This window comes from Thermobia domestica, chromosome 1 (assembly GCF_964235325.1).
Source record: "Thermobia domestica chromosome 1, izTheDome1.hap1.1, whole genome shotgun sequence".
In the NCBI taxonomy this organism is placed as follows: Eukaryota; Metazoa; Arthropoda; class Insecta; order Zygentoma; family Lepismatidae; genus Thermobia; species Thermobia domestica.
This window is the reverse complement of record NC_137454.1, coordinates 44,615,107-44,635,394: the sequence shown is the minus strand read 5'-3', so window position 1 is coordinate 44,635,394 and position 20,288 is coordinate 44,615,107. Positions and strand designations below refer to the sequence as shown.

At 36.7% G+C, this 20,288-nt stretch overlaps 1 protein-coding gene across 3 annotated transcripts in view; it reads left to right on the top strand.

Annotated features, from left to right (window-relative positions):
* The window catches only part of LOC145684676 (cytosolic 10-formyltetrahydrofolate dehydrogenase), a 65,480-nt gene that overhangs the window by 32,789 nt on the left and 12,403 nt on the right, over positions 1–20,288 (top strand). For all 3 annotated transcript variants that reach the window (XM_081757063.1, XM_081757068.1, XM_081757074.1), the window contains 6 exons: positions 3,616–3,827; positions 7,574–7,856; positions 10,168–10,283; positions 12,275–12,496; positions 13,157–13,350; positions 14,584–14,777. In XM_081757063.1, the coding sequence (XP_081613189.1) occupies positions 3,616–3,827; positions 7,574–7,856; positions 10,168–10,283; positions 12,275–12,496; positions 13,157–13,350; positions 14,584–14,777 (1,221 nt within the window). The remainder of the gene's footprint in view (positions 1–3,615; positions 3,828–7,573; positions 7,857–10,167; positions 10,284–12,274; positions 12,497–13,156; positions 13,351–14,583; positions 14,778–20,288) is intronic.

Here is a 20,288-nt window from a genome sequence, read left to right as displayed (position 1 = left end):
CCCCCCAGCTAAGTCTGAAATGACGTCCCTGCTTACAACTGATACATCATTCGACATGTCTAATATGAATGAGTAGATTCAGAAATCGGTTGAAACATCTTACAAAGTAGCTAAGAATTTATTACTATATTTATTTATAGTATTCAGTCTTGAAATTATTATTATTTAATGCAAGTTGTCGGGTTCGATTCCCGGCGGAAAGGTGTAAAAACCTTTTCACACGAGTTATCCTGAGTCAGGTTTTTCCTCATTCATACCAGACAAACGGCGGGACTGGTACCTAACATAAAGGTGAACTTTATGTTAGGTGAGGACCAGGGTGGATTGATTTAAATCAGTCTGATTTAAATCACGATTTTAATCAAGATTTAAATCACTTGATTTTTTCAATAAAAATCGTTGATTTAAATCAAATTCCGAAATGAATTAATTTGAAGTGAAAGTAAGTAAAATCCCATTTCTGTCCTTTTATTTCGATTATGGAAGATAATAATCATAATACAATGAGACTCAAATGTATGTAAGTACAGTATGAAAACGAGTATCATGTAGAGAACGATCAGGGAAAATCCCATTTGAACGGGTAACGGGTGAACCCTACTTTCTTCTTTTTTTTACACAGGGTTTTAAAATTTCTATTCCAAAGGGGAAATCACCATGGACATTTAAGATGAAAACTCTTTTGTGTCCACGTCTATTTGTTTGTTTCCAGATAATAGGGACGTATTTAGAGGGGTCCGATCCCCTCTCCGAAAAAAAAAAAAATTAAAATTTTGGGCGAAATTTATGTACTAAATACATAGAAGTTCCTCGGGATCGTAATACGACAAATTTTGGATGCATTAAAATATCGAATAATACTTTTGATAAAGTGGATATTTGACCCCATTGCAGAACATGCTGCGATCTGCGATGTGATCGTAGAAAATTTGTCGTGCCCGTGCAGGAAAAACTGTCAGAGCAAATAAAATAGCTAACAGAAAAGTATAAAAACGTGCTTGCTGTGTATAGATGTCTTAAATGCACGGACAACTCGCATTTGAACTGTTTTTCACGTCACATAAAGCATATTTTTAACTATCACAAGTGTTTCTTCTTCTGGAACTGATCATCTTGATTTTTTATTTTGGAATTCCTGCAGAAAATTTTTGACTTACAAAAACTCATCGCATAAAGACAAAGAAATTTCTGTCATCGGCTAATATATAGGATCAGAAAACTATATTCACGAAGAAATTAAATATCGACTAAAAGCAGGGAATTCGTGTTATTATTCAGTTCAAAATCTCTTATCGTCGCGAATTCTGTCGAGGAATTTCAAGCTTTAAAATATATAAAATGATAATTATGCCTGTTATGCTGTATGGTTGTGAAACATGGTCGCTTACGCTGAGGGAAGAACGCAGACTGAAAGTATTTGAGAATAAAATTCTGAAACGAATATTCGGAACCAAAAGGAACGGTAATGAGGAATGGCGAAAACTTCATGATGAGGAACTGCATAATTTATACCGTTAACCAAAACATTGTTAGGGTCATCAAATCTTGGAGGCTCAGGTGGGCAGGGCATGTAGCGAGAATGGAAGAAAGTAGGAACGCTTTCAGGTTTAACTGGAAGTCCAATCGGAAAACGACCATTAGGAAGACCTAGGCGCAATTGGGAGGACAATATTAAGATGGATCTCGCAGAGATAAGAATACAAAGTAGAAACTAGATTCAGTTGACTAAGGATAAAAGTCAGGAGTGCTTTTGTGAACATGGCATTGAACCTCCCATAGGTCATAGAGTGAGTTAATTAATTTTAGGCGAAATTTATATACTTTATATGTATTTCCTGCCGCTAGCTAGTTCCAATTGCTTAAAAATATGCCCCTGCCAAATATCAGTAACTTTCGTGAAAAGAAAAGTGTCACTTGATATACATTGCTGTACTTTTTCCTTAATGCTTAAGAAACATTGTTTGGGATTGAAATAGGTTAACGATTGGGAATTAATTCAAAATTAAAACGCCATACTTTCACTTAAATGGCATAATTAACATTTAATACTAATTCCTAATGTTTTTTCTTCAGTTCACGACTTGTATTATACGAAGAAAAGGGTTTGATTTAAATCAAAGAAATCGATTTAAATCAAAAAAATCAACAAAAATGATTTTTTTGAAAAAAATCATGATTTTTTTCCACCCTGGTGAGGACGCTAGCTTCCATCCTCACTCCCCGGGTAACGGGATCGCCGAGAGACATCTTCATCCCTTATATGATGGGCCATAGAAACCGAAAATTCAGAAGTATAATTGAGGGTTAAATTTGGGTAAGGGCGTAACTAGCAATACTTCAATTTTTCAGGAGGGCAGAAAACAAACGCCCTTATCCAATTAACCAACGTATTCACACACTATTTTTGGAGACAGGCGTTCGCTACGGAGCAGAGGTATTACCTTAACACCACCTAGACACATACGGACATGCTCAAACTTGCAGAAAATATGTATATCTCATTTTACCTGAAATAGGTCAATACGTCCTTATCCAAATTACCCCTTCAATTTATGATTCCTATTGTTGTTGTTATTTTCAGTTTAACATCCCACAACTATGCACCGAGGCTAAGGGAGGCGATGAAGATGAGATAAATGATAAAAGTGAGAGGAAACTGGAGAACCCTGAGAAAACCCACGCGTATGGTGTTTGTTCACTACAAAACGCACTTGGCGTAGGTATCGAACCGGGGAACCTCTGTTTAACATTACTACTGAGTCACCACGGCTCCCATGAAATTTATAGTTTTATGTCCCAGGATTATGCCCTTTAGGCTAAACGGGCGAATGATTAATGCAATTGAATTATTATCAAAGTGGTGGAATGAGGATGTGGGTGGAAATGGAAGAACATGAAGGAAACCCACCACGGACATGACGTTGTCTACCACTGAGTTAGTTTGTATTACAACGGTATGTTGTATATTTTTACTTGTAACAATTATTAACTTGTAATTTTGGGCTATAATGTGTTTTAAATATTTTAAATATATACTAGGCAGGTTCTGCTAATAAAAGAAGAGAAAGAAAAAAAGAAATAATATAGTTATGATGTTAATATATAAAAAGATTATTCAAATGTTTATATGTAATCTAAATCTCGATGTCGTCGTTATGCCAACAAAAATAAATAGAATTGTTGTGTGAGTTAAGTAGACATCTTGAAAATTTGTGTAGAAGTAAAATGTACACTTCTTCATCACATTTATTAAACTAAGTGTATAAAAGGTAATTGATGTGTTTTATTGGCTCAAAATTAAGGTGATTAAGAACCAGTATCGTTATAGTATCGTGTCTTGTTTCGATACATTATGATAAGTGTGTTACTATCCTATAGGTTGAAAAAAATTAATAGGATTTGGCTAGATCTGATTATTTTGGTCGAATAATAATAATGATAAATACATTTTTCAACATGTTTCTTTCAAACGTGGGATTTTTTTTTTTTTTTTTTTTTTTTAACGTTTAAAATATATATATTCAGAGTAGTTAAGTAGTAGGAATTAACCTTTGATGTTACGGAAGCAGTAACTTAATAATTTATAAAAATGACGTTTTCATTACTTCATTATAGGTAAATGTAACCCGATTGTCTGTAGATGGTCGTATGATCCAAGCATCAAATTTTGGTAAAGCGGAGGAAGCTCGCGAAACAGTGGAATTAACAGAAGCTGAACAAAACATGGCGGAAACATTGAAGAAGATCTGGATGGGTATTCTAAACATGGAAGTACAGGCCACTACGGATTTCTTTGCTACGGGAGCTGGATCAATGGATGTAGTACGGTGAGTATGTTATTTGTTAACAAGGTAATTTAATAATTAGTAATGGGGAAAGTAAAATGGTAGGGTAATTACGAATCAAAAATGTTAAGGAAAAATTGGAGAAAAAATAAATTAAATAAAATCCTATATAATGGATTAAAGTACGGGAGCGAGTCTCTACAATAAAATTATAATAATTGGAAGAAAGAATTCCTGAAGCGCGAACGGAAAATGAATTACCTGCTAGAATAATAGGAGAAACAGTCTTACACGCTAAATACAGTGTAAGGGTTTTCCCTAAACTTCTTATTAGATAAAAAGGGGAATAAATAGAAAAAAACAAAGAAAAATTAAATAACGGTTAAACCTGAGTGTCGAATGAAACTTATTGATGCATCCATATGTCAAGATCATGACTTATCCTTTGGCTACGATGCTTAGAGTAGATATGTAAACAATTACTCTAAAGTGTACACATTAATGAGTAGTGGTACAGTACGGGGGCGGAAGGTGCTTGCCCAGCCCTACCCCATATCGAATATTATGTGAAAACGTGGCATAAAGGATGATACTAGTGCCCAAATCCGTACGTTAGGATTCCAGAACTGGTCGGCACCCGGGAGGAGACCCGGCGCCCAAAGCCGCAGTCGAATGCTACGAAGTACTGGCGTGGAGCGAATTGACCGCCAGATAACATTTGGATCCACGTTGTCCTGATTCGCAGGGGGAGAAGCCTGAAGTCGGACCAAACTCGGAGGATTACTCAGCCATGAAACTTGATTCGATTTCTTATGGAAATAGCCTTGCAAAATGTCACTTGGCACTAGATCAAAACATTGTTTCATAGCCCGGTTATTCTACTTAGTTCCCGTATTTTATTATTATTTTAAATGATCTGTATGCAATGTGCAAAAAAGGTATTTGGTATTTTTTGGATTGAGAAAAAGAAAAAAAACGTGTTCTCTGGGGTTATGGGGAATCGACCACTTACCAGGCGGTATTTGCTTGTATGTGTGTGTAAGAGAGGAACAGAAAAGCGTTTACGAAGAAGAAAATTTAAGGAAAATGATGAGTCTGCAATAGAGACTTTCTAATGAGGAATAAATTCAAACAAGCACTTCCAGATCTCAGTGGTAGAGCGTTCACTTCTGGTGCATGGGGTCCAGGGTTCGATTCCCGGCGGGAACTCGTGTGGTTCGGATTCCACGTTAATCAGTAGGTCCCGTCTTATTTAGCCTCGCTGCTGAAAAGGACGTTAAACTCAAAATCAACTCAACTCGATACCAGCTCGCGCCAAGTATTCTTTGTGGTGCTTGGGTTTTCTCGGGGTTCTCCCATTTTCTTGATTCCACCGTTTCATTCATTTCTCATCACCGTCTCCTTTAGCCTAGCCGGCATAACTGTGGGATGTGAAACTTAAAGATTCCATTTCATTCCTACTTCCAGATTTACACTTCATTAATTTCAACTCCAAGCTAGTTTTATATATAGGTTGTTCCAAAAGTAATGGCGAAAAATGAAACCACAGATTCCTTGCACCAAAACAAGAAAAATGTTTATATAACATATGGTCCGGAAATGGATAGGGGCGGAGCTAGACAGCTTCGAATCTGGGAGGAAAAAAACTTTACATCTGCCAGCGGAATAATGATAGGAAGTAGGAAGGGGGTTCAGGAAAACATAAAAGGAATAAAAACCATATCGACTTAACATGTTAAACGCATGTTATATAACTGCACCAGAGATTCTCCATACGTCAATTAGGTATTCACCGAATGTCTGTACGGCAGGGGTAATGAATTCGTGCAGTAAAGATGGAAACCATACAGAAAAAAAAAGTTGTTATTCATGGCACGATTGCATGCACATCTACAATGAGAATCAAAGTAAAGATCACTTAACATGGTTGCATAATATCAGAGGGCAATGGAAAGTGGTGTACCAGATAGAAACTTGCAGAGAGAGAGTAGAAATAAGAACAAGTGTAACTAATCGTGTCATGTAATGAAATAACAGGCAGAATCCACAACAACGTACTGTATTTGTAACGTAGTATCTTATACAGAATCACACTACAAACTACTAAGTCATACGTGCTAACAATAAACGTACCAACAGAAGATGTTTAAAGTGCTGTCCTCCCACATCTATGCATCGTGCTAATCGTGAGTTTCGAATACATTCCATCACTCCCGGTGTGTTGCGTAACTGTTCACATGCATCTTCAATGCGATTTTGTAAATTGGCAAGTTCACTCCCTAAGTGTGAAGTTCCTTTCCCCCCACATTCGAAGCTGTCTGGCTCCGCCCCTGTCCACTTCCGGACTATATGTCACAAACTTTTTCTCTTGTTTTGGTGCCAGGAATCTGTGATTTCATTTTTCACCATTACTTTTGGGACACCCTGTGTATATGTTTTCCTTCTTCAAGGGAGAAAAATTTCTTGAACATGCTATCATCAATGCAAGAGAGGAAGAAGCAGACAAAGAATTAATTTGTTGAAAAGCATTTATAACGTAGATCTCGGCCGTGACAAATTCTACCAAAAAGTTAATTCCCCTCGCACAGGGGATTATAATTTTATTTTTAAAAAATCTACGAAAAGTAATGTATTTATAGCTTCGAAAGAATAATTTAGTCAGGTCACCTTTTTTGTGGGTTCATTTTTCTGCAATTGTAAAAGTCAGAGTAAGATAAACTATAAACTTTCGCAACAGTGCCTTATCAAAATAAATGAGACGATGGGAGTGACGCAATGATGACAGTCGTTATACAGGGTGAGGCAAAAAGATGTTAACATTAAATGGGGGTTTACTCTTGTGAAATTACAATTCAAGGATTTGGTTACAGGGTTTCAGTTTGGCACCTGTTTCCTCAGTGCACTTACAGAGTCTGTCCATTGTTGATTGTATGGCCGTCTGGGCCATTTGGGCAGGGATAGCAGCGATGACCTGAGTGATGCGGTGTTTCCAGTTGTCCAAGTTTCTAGGTTTGCTGACATACACAATCCTTGACCATGCCCCACAACCAAAAATCTCATGGCGTCAAGTCGGGGGAACATGAACGGAATGTCTGGCTCCATGCGCACCATTTCCAAGATAATTTGTACAGCATTCACACGTGCTTGCTTGTCCACGTTTGTGAGGTGCTGCACAATCTGCAAGTGGTATGGCTTCATTTAGATGTAAAATTACCACTGACCTTTGAGAAATGTTAGTCTCTAGAGAAAGTGTGCGCGAGGACTTGGTTGTGCTGGCTACCATCTCTCCCTGGACGAGGATGATATCCTTGTCAGTTCGGACGGATCTCTTTCTACCACTGTTTCCCTTGCAATCGTCTTGAACGGACCCCGTCCGGTCCAGGCCGTGATTTTTTTCTTGTACGATGCTTGGAGAATAAAAAACCTCCATCCAGGCAGCTACTTTCCTTCGTTCCTGAATGGAATATCGGCACGCCATTGTTTAATCTGCAAAACGAAAAGAACACCCATTTAATGTTAACATCCTTTTTCCTCACCCCATATATATGTCACAGTTGTTGCTCAACTAACTTTATTGGTTCCCAAACTATAGTTGTCAACAAATTCCTTGAAAATACTTTGTAACTCCGAAACAATAGTCTCACTTCACTGCAAAATAATGTTTTATCTTATAATGAAGAGTGAAATCTCTTTGAAAATCTTGCTAAATATGTAGCGAATACCTTATATATGGTTTTACTGCTTCTGCTTTCAGTGTGTAGTTTTAATGCTTTTTTAAATATTTTTAGGTTAGTGGAAGAAGTGAAGGAGAAGCTCGAAATCACGCTTCAGAATGAAGATGTATTCATGGCGACTGCATTTGCAGATTTTGTGCAAGCTGTAGTGTTAAAATCGAGAGGCGGTGCAAACACTAACGCGAAGAAATTAGAATATAGTGCCATTGAACTGAATGTGAATAACATGGATGTTCGGTTTCCTCACCAGTTGTTCATCAATGGAGAATTTGTAGATTCTGACTCTGGGAAAACTTTGGATTCCATTAACCCTGCTGATGAAAGCGTAATATGCAAGGTGAGTATAGTAAACTTGTAGACAAGTTTACTAGAACAAGAAAAATACGGATTAAGAACAAACATGCATGCATTAGTATTATTATTATTATTAAAGTAGTTCTAAATAAAGTATTATTAAGTATTCTGCGTTTTAGCAGGTCCTGGGACTGTTTTCTTAATTCTCAGTTTGGACCTGGAAATATTTTTTCCGCGTTTCTCGATTTTCAGCTTCCTCCTTTAACTCCCGGTATTTTCTTCTATTTTTCAAATCATCGATCACTTGTGTTCTTCGTCTTCCTATTCCTGGCTCTCCTTCCATCTTTCTTCTATGGCGGTATGAAGAAGACAATTTCTTCGTAAGATCTGTCCAATCTAACTGGCTACGAAGGATGCTGGCTAGAAGCATCATCTTCTCTCCTATCCATTTCAAAACACCTTCATTTGTTACTCTTTCTGTCTATTTTATCTTCTCCATCTTCCTCCAACACCACATTTCGAAGCTCCCTAATTTTTTTTTCTCTAACTTCCGTAATGTCCAAGTCTCTGAACCATAAAGTCCAATGCTCCATATATAGCACTTGACAAACTTCTTTCTTAATCCAATATTAAGACATGTTTAAGAGTGACCTTTTCTTGTTGAATGATTCTTCGGCATAGCAATTTTCGACCTGATCTCTTTGGTGCAGTACGCGTCTTTCTTCAAAATATTTCCCAGATATTTGAAATGATCGACCTCTTCAGGTTCTCTTTTTTCTACTCTGACTCGTAAGGGCGCATTTCCACGGGGTAATCTCATAACTTTCGATGTTTCGATGTTGATTTGCTAAATGAAGTGTAGGGACATAATTTGGTACTAAAACTAAACTCCTAGCGAAGAGGTTTTAAGTTTGGGGCGTATAGTTACTGAACAAGAATTGTATTTTCGTTTGTGGTTCTCGTGATTGGAGTTCGCTAATCTTTTATTAGAATAGGTCCCCAATTGTTCTGACTACGCTAGGTGAATACTACACTGCCAACTGTATCTGGTTTTCTCCATTATTCAAGGACTAACCAGACCCAACGCTTCTTGACTTAGATTGTCTTACGAGAACCGGTAAATCAGTACAACTAGTGTGTTTGCATGTAATTTAATATTAACGAACATTAGTAGTATATTAATGATCTATCTGAAATAGAAAATTAATAATCCTTACTTTATGTATGTAGACTTATTATACATTGCATACAATTACTACAGTTAATGTTGTTAAACGATTTTGTAGTCTACACAAACTTTGTATATCCTAATCCACCCTTAGAAAAACTTCACGTAGTGTTTCGTATTAATTAAGCAGTCCCCATAGAATAAGTAGGTTAATAGCAATTAGTGCCATTTACAGGACAAAACATCCGTTTAATTGGTGACTGTCATATGGTCGTACGTGAACAGTGTCGGCATCTTTTTATTATCAGTCTCGGCTTATTTTTATGTTTAATGTATCAGAAGTATAGTTTGACCAATGATATATTATTCCATATGAAACGTTAGTTTTCGTGCAATTTTAAATGTTTAAACGTATAATTCCTTCGCTGTTAGCAATATATGAAACTGTGTGTGTGTAGGTGGGTGGGTGTGAGAGAGAGAGAGCGCGCGCGAGTGCGCTTGAGCTTGAGCTTGCTGTTTTATTTGCCACGTCTAATATTCAGTGTGCTGTTTTGGATAAACAGTTTTTTCTGCATTCAATTGAGCATCCCAGAAATTATTCCATCTGCACTCTGATATCTCTCTCCTCTCTCTCGCTCTACTAAACCCGGAAGTGGTCGAAATCTACCACTCCCGGTTTCAATATGAATTCAGAAAATATCACGTCATACAAACCAAGCTCCTTCATTTGATGTACACGTGACATTGCAACTTATTTCTTAGGTGTATCTTCACAATGGTGGCTGATGTCAGCTAGCTTTACATTTCATATGACTTAGTGAACCAAACGGCGAGTTGAGTATCGTTCATTTGACTCTTCTTCAAGTATCTTGGAGACAGCTTGTGGTCGATAAGCAGTCAAGCAGTTTGTGGTGGACAACATCGTGTCCGTGGGTTTTCTCGCGGTACTCCCGTTTCTTCCCACATCCTGATTCCACCAATTCTTCCGTTATTCACTGCCTTAACCATCCGTCTCCCTTAGCTTAAAAGGCATAATCCGTGGGATGTTAAACTGATAATTTTATTTTATTTTCCTCAAGCATCTTGCATTACAATAAATTCATTCTCCTAAAGAAGCAATGTGTTCACCCTACTCGAATATTTATTGGGGTATTAACTCAATTTTTGCTTTTCTTCCCTGTATTAGGTACAATGTGGCTCTGTATTAGACGTTGATCGAGCTGTTGCGGCGGCGAAAAGAGCTTTCGAGGAAGGTGAATGGTCCAAAATGAACGCGCGGGACAGAGGAATGCTCATGTATAGGTAAAATTCATCGCATATTTTGTTCCACATACTTACATATAGGCCAATGTTGAAAGACAAATAGCTTATGAACCTTAACGTTCAAATTATTTTCAACCCAGCTTGACGACATAATAATAATAGATTGTACTTTTTTTTTTTTTTTTAACAGAATTTAAGTCTTTGGGTCTATTTATTTATTTTAATGATGGTGCTATGGTGCAAGCCTAAACATTGCCTAACACGCTTTTGTTTTGCAGAGTGTAAACATGTTATGAAGGTGAAATACTTTAGTCTAAACTATTTCTGGTATTGTATTCAAACAAATTTCGTGATATATAATATGTGCTAGCTGAACCTGCGCTCTTTACACAGCGCATCATTCATGTATGAGCATGAATCTCCTTGTTATTCCTCACATCTGTACATGTCCCTTTGCAGACACAAGTGAAAGAAGTCTTGGTAAAAGTCGGCAAGAGATACCGTAAAAGGGAGATTTTTTTCGATTACTTTTTTCAATATCTCTTACCGTTTGCAAGATTTGAGCCTACTTCCGGTTGGAGTTTTTAATTCATGTATGATCTGTGTTTTCTTTCTTCTTGCATGTAGTATGTAATAAGCAATATATAAACTAAATAACTCTATAGCCTATGGAACCCGGAGGTTCAATGCCGCGTTCACAAAAGCTCTCCACTGACTTCTATCCTTAGCCAATTGAATCCAGTGTCTACTTTGTATTACTATTTCTACGAGATCCATCTTAATATTGTCCTCCCATCTGCGCCTACGTCTTCCTAGTGGTCGTTTTCTGGCTGGTTTTCCAGTTAAGATTTTGAAAGCGTTTCTACTTTCTTCCATTCTAGCTACATGACTTGCTCATCTGAGCCTCCTAGATTTGATGACCCTAACAATGTTGGATAAACCGTATAAATTATATAGTTCCTCTTTATGAAGATTCCACCATTCCCTATTCCCGTTTCTCTTTGGTCCGAATATTCGTCTCAGGATCTTGTTCTCAAATGCTTTCTATGTTCTTCGTTCCGAGTAAGAGACCAAATTTCACAACCATACAGAACAACAGGCATGATTATCGTTTTATACATTTTAAAATAAGCTAATACATTACACATACAATCAATTATAATGTCAGTGATATATGGTGTTCATTGGGCAAAACACTCCAAACAATAAAGATTCAACTTAGACTGGAGAAATGGTTATCCTTCGTTTTTCGTTATAATTTGGCCATGAAACAAACACCTGAGAGATATGCAGCCCCTATATACAATTATATGGTATTGGAATGTATAATAGGTAGGATATGATGTTTTTTTTTTTTTTTTTTTTTTTAATTTCAACACTTCCAGTATACCCGTAAAAGTGTAATAAATATATAATTGCCATTTTTTTTTTAATATTGAGTTAGAACTGGGCAATCTACGCAAAATTTGCAATCGATCAGTGAAAACGTCATCTTTCTAGAGCCTGTAGTTTCCGAGAACTCACTACCGAAAGGATTTGCCACAAACGTATAGCTTAAAAAACTCCAGAGATGGTAGCACAATTCATTTGTATTTATTTCGGAAAAGGCTTATTAAAATGCAAAGGCTTTGAACTATAACTTAAAAGGATAAACTTTGTAAAAGAGATCTCTGTAAGTAATTTATTTAAAGTACACTTTTTTAAAAATATTTGTCTTTGTTATAAACGTGAAATCATAAATAACCGTAAATCAAAGGTTTGAAAGCTAAAGTTATAGGTTGAAGCTCAGTCGCTCTTAATTGCTATTGTAGCATTTTAATAGATAGATTATAAACCTTCTAGTGCAGAACCATACGGTAATACCTGGTGTAAAATAGGAAATTAATTTCTGATAAAAATTACTTTTATCAGGGCAAACGAGATAGATTTTGTAGAGCAATTTTACACTTGTATCATAATTGTTTATTTTATACTTTCTTTAATAGCTTAGTGTATTATGGAGTACTAGTGTGAACCTGTTTATATTGCAGGTTAGCTGATTTAATGGAAGAACATAAAGAAGAATTAGCAACTATAGAGTCTATTGATTCCGGGGCTGTCTATACTTTAGCGCTGAAAACTCATGTTGGGATGTCTATTGATACATGGCGCTATTTTGCTGGATGGACGGATAAAATCCAGGGTTCAACCATTCCAATAAACCATGCACGACCCAATAGGAATCTAACTTTTACTAAGAAGGAACCCATTGGGTAAGTTTTTGCTTATATCAAACTGTGTGAATGCAAACCTGCAGCAATATCCTAGGAAAATAATGTGAAATTTCTGTTATAGTTTAAGCACGAACATTGTAGTTTCAACCCTATGAGCTTTCGTTGTAAATCTCTAGTGTTCTAGAGTAGTATTTTGCTTCTTGTTTGTTTAGATTTAGAGATGGTTTGAGGCTCTGATGATTGTATGACAGAAGCATTCACTAGCCTGATGTGTGCTTTATCAAAGCATGAAGAATAAAAAATTAAAGCAGAAAATTAAAATCTGGTTTGTGGTGGCTCAGTGATATTGCATTCGTCCGGCAAGGGAGATTAGTGTCCGATTCATCCTCAACTTTTTCTTCGTAATGTACCATACACACACGGATATATAATAAAAGAGATGTTTAGCGTCAAAGAGCTGTAATTTGTAAATGAAGTAAATCATTTACAATTTTATTTGAGTTTGTTTTAGTGTTTTTGAGCGACATTTTCGCAGAATTAAAAGTTTGAGCAGAAATAAGTATTCACAATTTAAGTATTGTCATTCGTTTGTTAATTAAAAAGTGTCAAATCTTCTCCCTATATTACTAGGTATCGGAACTGTGTTTGTGCTGCAGGAAATAACTTAAACTTATATTTTACTCACGTCATGCATTTCAGGGTATGCGGGTTGGTAACTCCTTGGAACTACCCCCTTATGATGCTCTCATGGAAAATGGCTGCTTGTATTGCTGCTGGAAATACGGTTGTGATGAAGCCTGCACAAGTGTCTCCTCTTACAGCGCTCAAGTTTGCAGAACTCACGGTTAAAGCCGGCTTCCCTCCTGGAGTGATTAACATCGTACCGGGAACAGGTGAGTAGATATAATTGGAGCATTTCTAATACTCTGTCTCTACTAAGGATGAAGGATAATGCTACTGACTCTAAGTCCAATATATTTAAAGGACTCTGTGGCGAAGCTTCCCACACTTTTCCTGTTCTGACGCCCATAGTGTACCACAATTTTTCGATGACGCCTCAATTCAGAACATAGATATTCTAAGATATACATAAATACGTACATATGAATACGTAAATGATGTACACATATATAAATTAGTAGCCGCCTTAACTTTCCTGTATAGACAATGTCATTTCAGCATCTATATTTCTGTTACATTAACCAAGTAGCCCTCACCAGGATCAAATACAGGTTTAAATTATCACTATTTGTTCTTTATGGTCTGTAAGTAGATATACATACACATACAAAACATGAAACATATTTGAAATTAACGAAGAATTGTTCATGTAAAGCCTTTGACAACTGTTGATTTAACTTCAGAATTCAAATAACTATCATCATAGTTACAAAATTACTAAGACTAAGTGATATTTCAGTACAGCTTCCCAAACATTTTGGTGGCACAGTTGTAAACCATCCACGGCGCACAGTTTGGGAAATTGTATTGTGTGGTTTGTAGGCTTCTCAAACAAAATCCCACCGTTGTATTCTGTCCTGTGCTGAATACTGTTTTTACCTTGTCGAGACCCATAAAATATTGTGTGTGGAGTATTGTACTGTACAGGACTGAAACATGAAAATTACGCTAAAGCAACGAAAAGTGAGTGCAAACTTTCGACATATGGATGAAGATTAGCTGGGTCGAACGGAAAACCAGTGAGGAATTGAAATGAAATGAAATCCCATCATATGGTCTTTAGGCTAAAGGACATGATAATTAATAAAAGTAAAAGTAAAAACCTCAAGGGAGCTCACGAACATGCTGTTCCCTACAAACTCACATGGCCTGGTATCGAATCACGGTTTCCTTGCGCCACTGAGCCATGGTGCTCTCTTCCCCATGAGGGACGTAATAGAAGGCATGGTGGGAAGAAAAGAAGAAGATAAGGAAACATACTAAGTCAAGACGAAGAGGTTAGCTTAATGACTGTGTACCTGGGAGCTTCTCTGTTGCCGGCAAATGACCCGTTAATGATGACAAAATATTTGTAGGGATGGTGAGTGTTATGGTAATGATTATATTTAAGCAATATATGTGGTTTAAAAGTTACATTAATTTGTGATTTTCATTTTTCTTTTTAGGATCTGTGGCGGGAAATGCAATTGCTGGGCATCCAGATATTCGAAAACTAGGTTTTACAGGAAGCACAGAGATTGGTCAGGTTATTATGCGCACGTGTGCAGACAGCAATTTGAAGAAAGTTTCTCTTGAGTTAGGAGGGAAGTCTCCTTTAATTATTTTCAGTGATTGTGATCTTGACAGAGCTGTTAGAATGGTAAGTATTTCCGAAGTATTAAAATGTGTAGAGCCCTTTATATTATTCGAAAAATGATGCTTATCACACTTCTCAATTCTTCACGTTTTTCAAAATATTGCAAAAGCCGAAAAATAATACTAAAATATCTCTTCGTTAGTATTCAACATTAAGAAAATGCTACTGAGTGAAATAGTTTTTATAGCCGATTACTTGTCTTTCTGTAGGCAAGGCATAACATTTTCATCTAGTCATCGCAAGATTTGTCAAATTTGAGGTTGGTAATTGAATGGGGGAATAGGATGTCGTAGTACTTCTCCACGGTAAATGGTAACTTCATTGCCTCTTCGAATTTAAAAACTGAATACAGTACCACTATACTGATTCTTCGCATTACAGAAGCAAGAGATTTTTTTTTTTTTAAAGTAAAGTTTCCGTCTCATGACCCCTTTTCTAATGTCGCTGAGTTTCGTTAAAAAAAAAAAAAAAAAAATCGTGGAATATATTTTGTTAAATGGAGAGAAAGATAAATTCACTTCATGATTATTGACTGATTTTTAAACCCAAGCAGTATAGATTGAGACAGAGCCTCATAGAACATATACACAGTGTGTCTACTAAATTTCAACACTGGTAACACTGGAGCCACCAAGCGGTTATTGTGTGAAGCTTTTAGTGCTAGTGTCGTGCATTGTGTAAAACATTCACGAATTTATGAGTTTTTTTTGAGTTGAGTTTTTTAGTTTAACGTCCCGTTCAGCAGCGAGGCTATATGAGACGTGAACCTACTGATTAACGTGGAATCCGAACCACATGAGCTCCCGCCGGGAATCGAACCCGGGCCTCCTACGCCAAAGGCGCGTACGCTAACCGCTTATCACGAATTTATGTTCCGAATTTTGTACGTTACAGTGATTTGAGTGAACTATGTTCTCTTTGTTCGTCATGGATAATAAAGTGGAGCAGAGAGTAGTCATCAAGTTTTGTGTAAAACTTGGTGAAACAGCCACGGAAACCGTGGATGTGATTCAAACAGCTTACAACAATAATGCTCGTTCTCGAGCTAACAGTTTTGTGTGGCATCGTCGTTTTCTTGAGGGTCGGGAGGCGATCACGGACGACCTCAGACCTGGCCATCCTGTAACCGTTCGAACTGACGAAAAAGTTGCGGGAAAATCTGGCTGAAAATCATTGTCAGGATGATTGCGGAAGACTTGCACATTGGGAAGGATACTGTTCGGAAGATCGTGAAACAAGATCTACAGAAGAGGAAGATTTGTCCCTCATAGTCTGATAGCAGAGCAAAAAGATGACCGGGTGTCGTTGTGTCAGGAGTAGATCCAACTGGCCGAAGATGACTCAGAATGGTTAAAGAAAATCATAACTGGTGATGTATCACACTCTTTTCCACGTTGAAAGGCAACCATTTTGTCTCAGTTTCGGACATCCAAAAGGCTGTGACGAAGGAACTCAACACTATCGGACAAGAGGACTTTCAGAAAGGAATCTAGAAACTATACAGCCGTACAATTGTCAGTATACAACAAGGAGGGTCATATATTGAAGATAAGCAGCCAATCAAGATAATTTTCTTCTGCATTATATTCTGATAATGCTAGTCTTAAAATTTAGTAGACACATTGTGTATGCCATATTCCATCAAAATCGGATGAGTTTTACGAAAGCTATCGTGGAATATTTCTTAAATCATAGAAGAGGGAAATTCAGTTCACTCTCTCATTTTCAACTGATCTAAAATAGGATCAATAGGGATGATTAGGAAATCTTAAAAAATATACTTTAAAAAAAAGGAAAGGAAAGAAAAAAACTGAAATTAGCTTAATTTTTAAATGGGGGAGAGAGGTTAAAATTCATCCTTTTCACTCTTGACAAACTTTAATCCCAAGTGATTGGGTTGATTGAGAGATCTCCAAGAAAATATACCCAACATTGCATCTCAGAATCGAATAATTTTGATGAAAGTTGTGGGCGAAAATTATTTTTTATCGCATTATTTAAATAAGGAAAAGCTCGAGGAAACTTACCTCTTTCTACCCGCTAATTTTTGATTGATTTCAACTGCATTATCAAAATCGTAATGTATACTGCAAAATGTTTTGAATGTATGTCCAAACTTGCAACTTGGGGTGGATTTTATTCCTTCCCTTTTATTCTTGATGAATTTCAACTCCAAACAAAGGGGTTATTTTAAAAGATTGTACAAAAACACACAGAATTTTGATTAAAATTAGACACATTGTACGAGAGTTATTGTAGAACGAATAGATATATATATGCTTTGAGTCTGAGTCTAATGATAGGAACCCGCTATTCTCGCTTCAATAAACCCTAAGACAGCAATACAATCTAATTGTTTATTTTATTAGATTTTAAGTGTATAATAAACCAGGCGAAATGTTATTTCAATGAATTGAAGTATTATGGATAACAAAATTGTAGATTGCAGAACTGAAGAAAAAATCAAACTTTTTATTACTATGTGCACATGTACATCGTAGCTAAGCCTATAATCTGCTTTTCGATTTTTAAATCTTTAAAAAATGTTTCAAGACAGTAATTGTGTGGATTAGATTATTTTGTATATGGCTGGTTGCCCCTTTAAATACAGATGCAACTCGGAAAGTCCTATGTAAAGAATCGTGTCTATTTGATCGTGGGCATGGAATGAAGCTCTTGTAAAACGTGGTTAATCTATTTTTAGACTGTATCGTTTTTATGGACTCTGGTGCCGCTCAATGTTACCAAATGTATATATAACCATTTGAATATCACAGTAATTGCAGTGCACAAGCCACAGAAATTGTATGCAATAAAAACTTGGGTTTAGATACTATTTTATTAATCCAAATTACATCCATGATAATTTAGTGGTAGTATCTAACCACAAGAGTTAAATTGAAAAAAAAAACAATAGGGAGCTTTATTCTTGGGGGTGATTTTTTTTTAATGATTTTCTCGAAAATGACTTAGGCAATTTTGTTCATACTTTAAAAATAGTTCATTAATACCCCTGTAACGCTATGTAAATTATTTCTTACGAAAAAATTCATAAGGGATAGTTTACTCTTGGGGTCGAGTGTTTTTTTTTAGATTATTTTCTCAAAAATGATTCAAGCGATTTTGGTCATATTTCATAGAAATTAAAATTTAGTTCGTATTTCACAAGAAAATATTCCTTTAATAACTGCAGCACAACATGATTTATTTGAAGGAATTAGAACCAAAATTTAATGCTGTTGCACGTACCTTTTATTAATTGTGCTAAATATTGTTAACAGTGTGCGATGTTATTCACGCCCACTCTTGGTTTTTTATATATATATGTAAAAACGTAGATTATGTATTAGTGTTTATGATATTGTTGGCTTGATTCCTACTCAGCATTCCAATTTCTTTTAACGTTAAGAATATTCTCGTATCTCATGAACTAGCAATACAGACCAGTAAAATTAAAGCTGGGTCATGGAACTAAATGAAGAAATAAATAGATATGCATGAGCGCGAAAACCACTTACGAACAAATTTAGACGTACTTCCGTACTTGTAGAAACAGGGTGTCTAGCAGTCGGGAAATTCGGGAGTTCGTCTTAAATTAAAATTTGGTCGGGAAATCGGGAATTTGTCGGGAATTCGCGAAAAAAGTCGAGAAATTTAAATTTACGTTTTTGACAATTATTGTGCTTATTTACTTGAGGTGAACACTTTGTGACACCGCATTTAGATTTGAAAATTCCAATATAATCATTCACAAAATCGCATTTCGCCATTCTTTTGTTTAGAACGCAACTCGTCAGTCATTTGTTTGTAGTATATGTTAGATTGAAAATGGTTGTCTATGATGAAGGAGACAGGTAAGTTTGTTTTATTAAACATAATTTCCATTCGTAAAATATAACATCTGTCTATAATAATCTTAGGATTCGAGTTTTTTAAATAATAATAATAATAATAATAATAATACACCCTGTTTCAAAAAGAATATACGTATTACGAAGAATTATTTTGTCCAAACTATTGATCGCTGCGCCTCGGCTCGGCTATTGGAGAAAGGAATACATACTCTAGTTCATATTAATAGCCTCTAGATGTTAGTTGTCTTTTGTTTTGCTTGGTAACCGTCATATGTTTAAAATGGCTACTCCGCAGCAGAAACCATTTTGTGTTCTCAAGTTTGTGAAGAGCAATTCCGTGATTACAGTGCAAAGACGTTTCAGGTTGAGGTACCAAATTGATCCTCCGAATGGGTGGAACATTCGCAGATGGTATCGACAGTTTGTAGATACAGGATGTATATGTAAAGGAAAGTTCTGGCCGCCCTCGTGTTTCTGAAGAAAATGTTGCACGAATTCAAACTGTTTTCCAACGTAGTCCTTCAAAATCAACTCGTCGTGCCAGTCAGGAGTTACAAGTGCCGACAACAATAATTTGGCGTGTTTTGAGACATCGGTTGGTTATGAAGCCGTACAAGTTACAGCTGTTACAAGCTCTGCGTCCTGATGACAAACGCAAACGTGTGACATTTTGTAACGAGATTCTGGATGCTATTGACAATGATGACACTTGCACAACGCATCGTGTTCAGTGATGAAGCGATTTTCCGTGTTAGTGGTCAGGTAAACAAACAAAATGTTCGAATTTGGGACCTACAGAACCCACATGCAGTCATTGAACATGTACGAGATTCGCCCAAAGTCAGTGTGTTTTGTGCGATATCCCGATCATCTGTTTACGGCTCATTCTTCTTTAATGGAAACACGATTAACAGTCAGCAGTATCTCGCTATGTTACAAAACTGATTGTTTCCGAGGCTGCACGAAGACAACTTCATTTTTCAACAAAACGGAATCCCTCACTGGAGTCGCCAAGTGCGTGAATTTCGGAATGAAACTCTACCGAACCGTTGGATTGGTCGTCAAGGAGCTGGCGACTTAGCATGTCTCAGCTGGCCTCCACGGCCACCGGATTTGCCACCCTGTGACTTGTTCCTGTGGGGTTTCGTTACAGACAACGTTTATGTACCACCACTCCCACAGAACTTGGAAGAGTTGAAGCACCGGATTCGATCTGCCATAACATCAGTGACGCAGGACATGCTAGCCGAGTATGGGAGGAATTTGATTATCAATGTGATATTGTTCGTGTCGCTGATGGAGAACATATTGAACATATTGTAGTTTGAACTTTGAACTGTAATTTGAACTTGATAGGTTCGTAAATATGTGTGTAAAATTTCATATTCGTATGTCTTAAAGTTCAATAAATATATGCGTTCGAAATACGTATATTCTTTTTGAAAGAGGGTGTACTTTTGAAAATCTGGCGGATAACTGTTAAAATCTTGCAGCAACTCGACAAGACTTTTACAATGACATATCATTTCCCAACAAAACCCTAAGAAAGTTCACCCGTTGTTCCTGTGTCAGCATCGCATGTAGACGTACCTGGCACCAGCACCGATCCTCTTACATGTTCATCAAGTGAAACACGCTCTCCAACTAGTACTTCGACTCT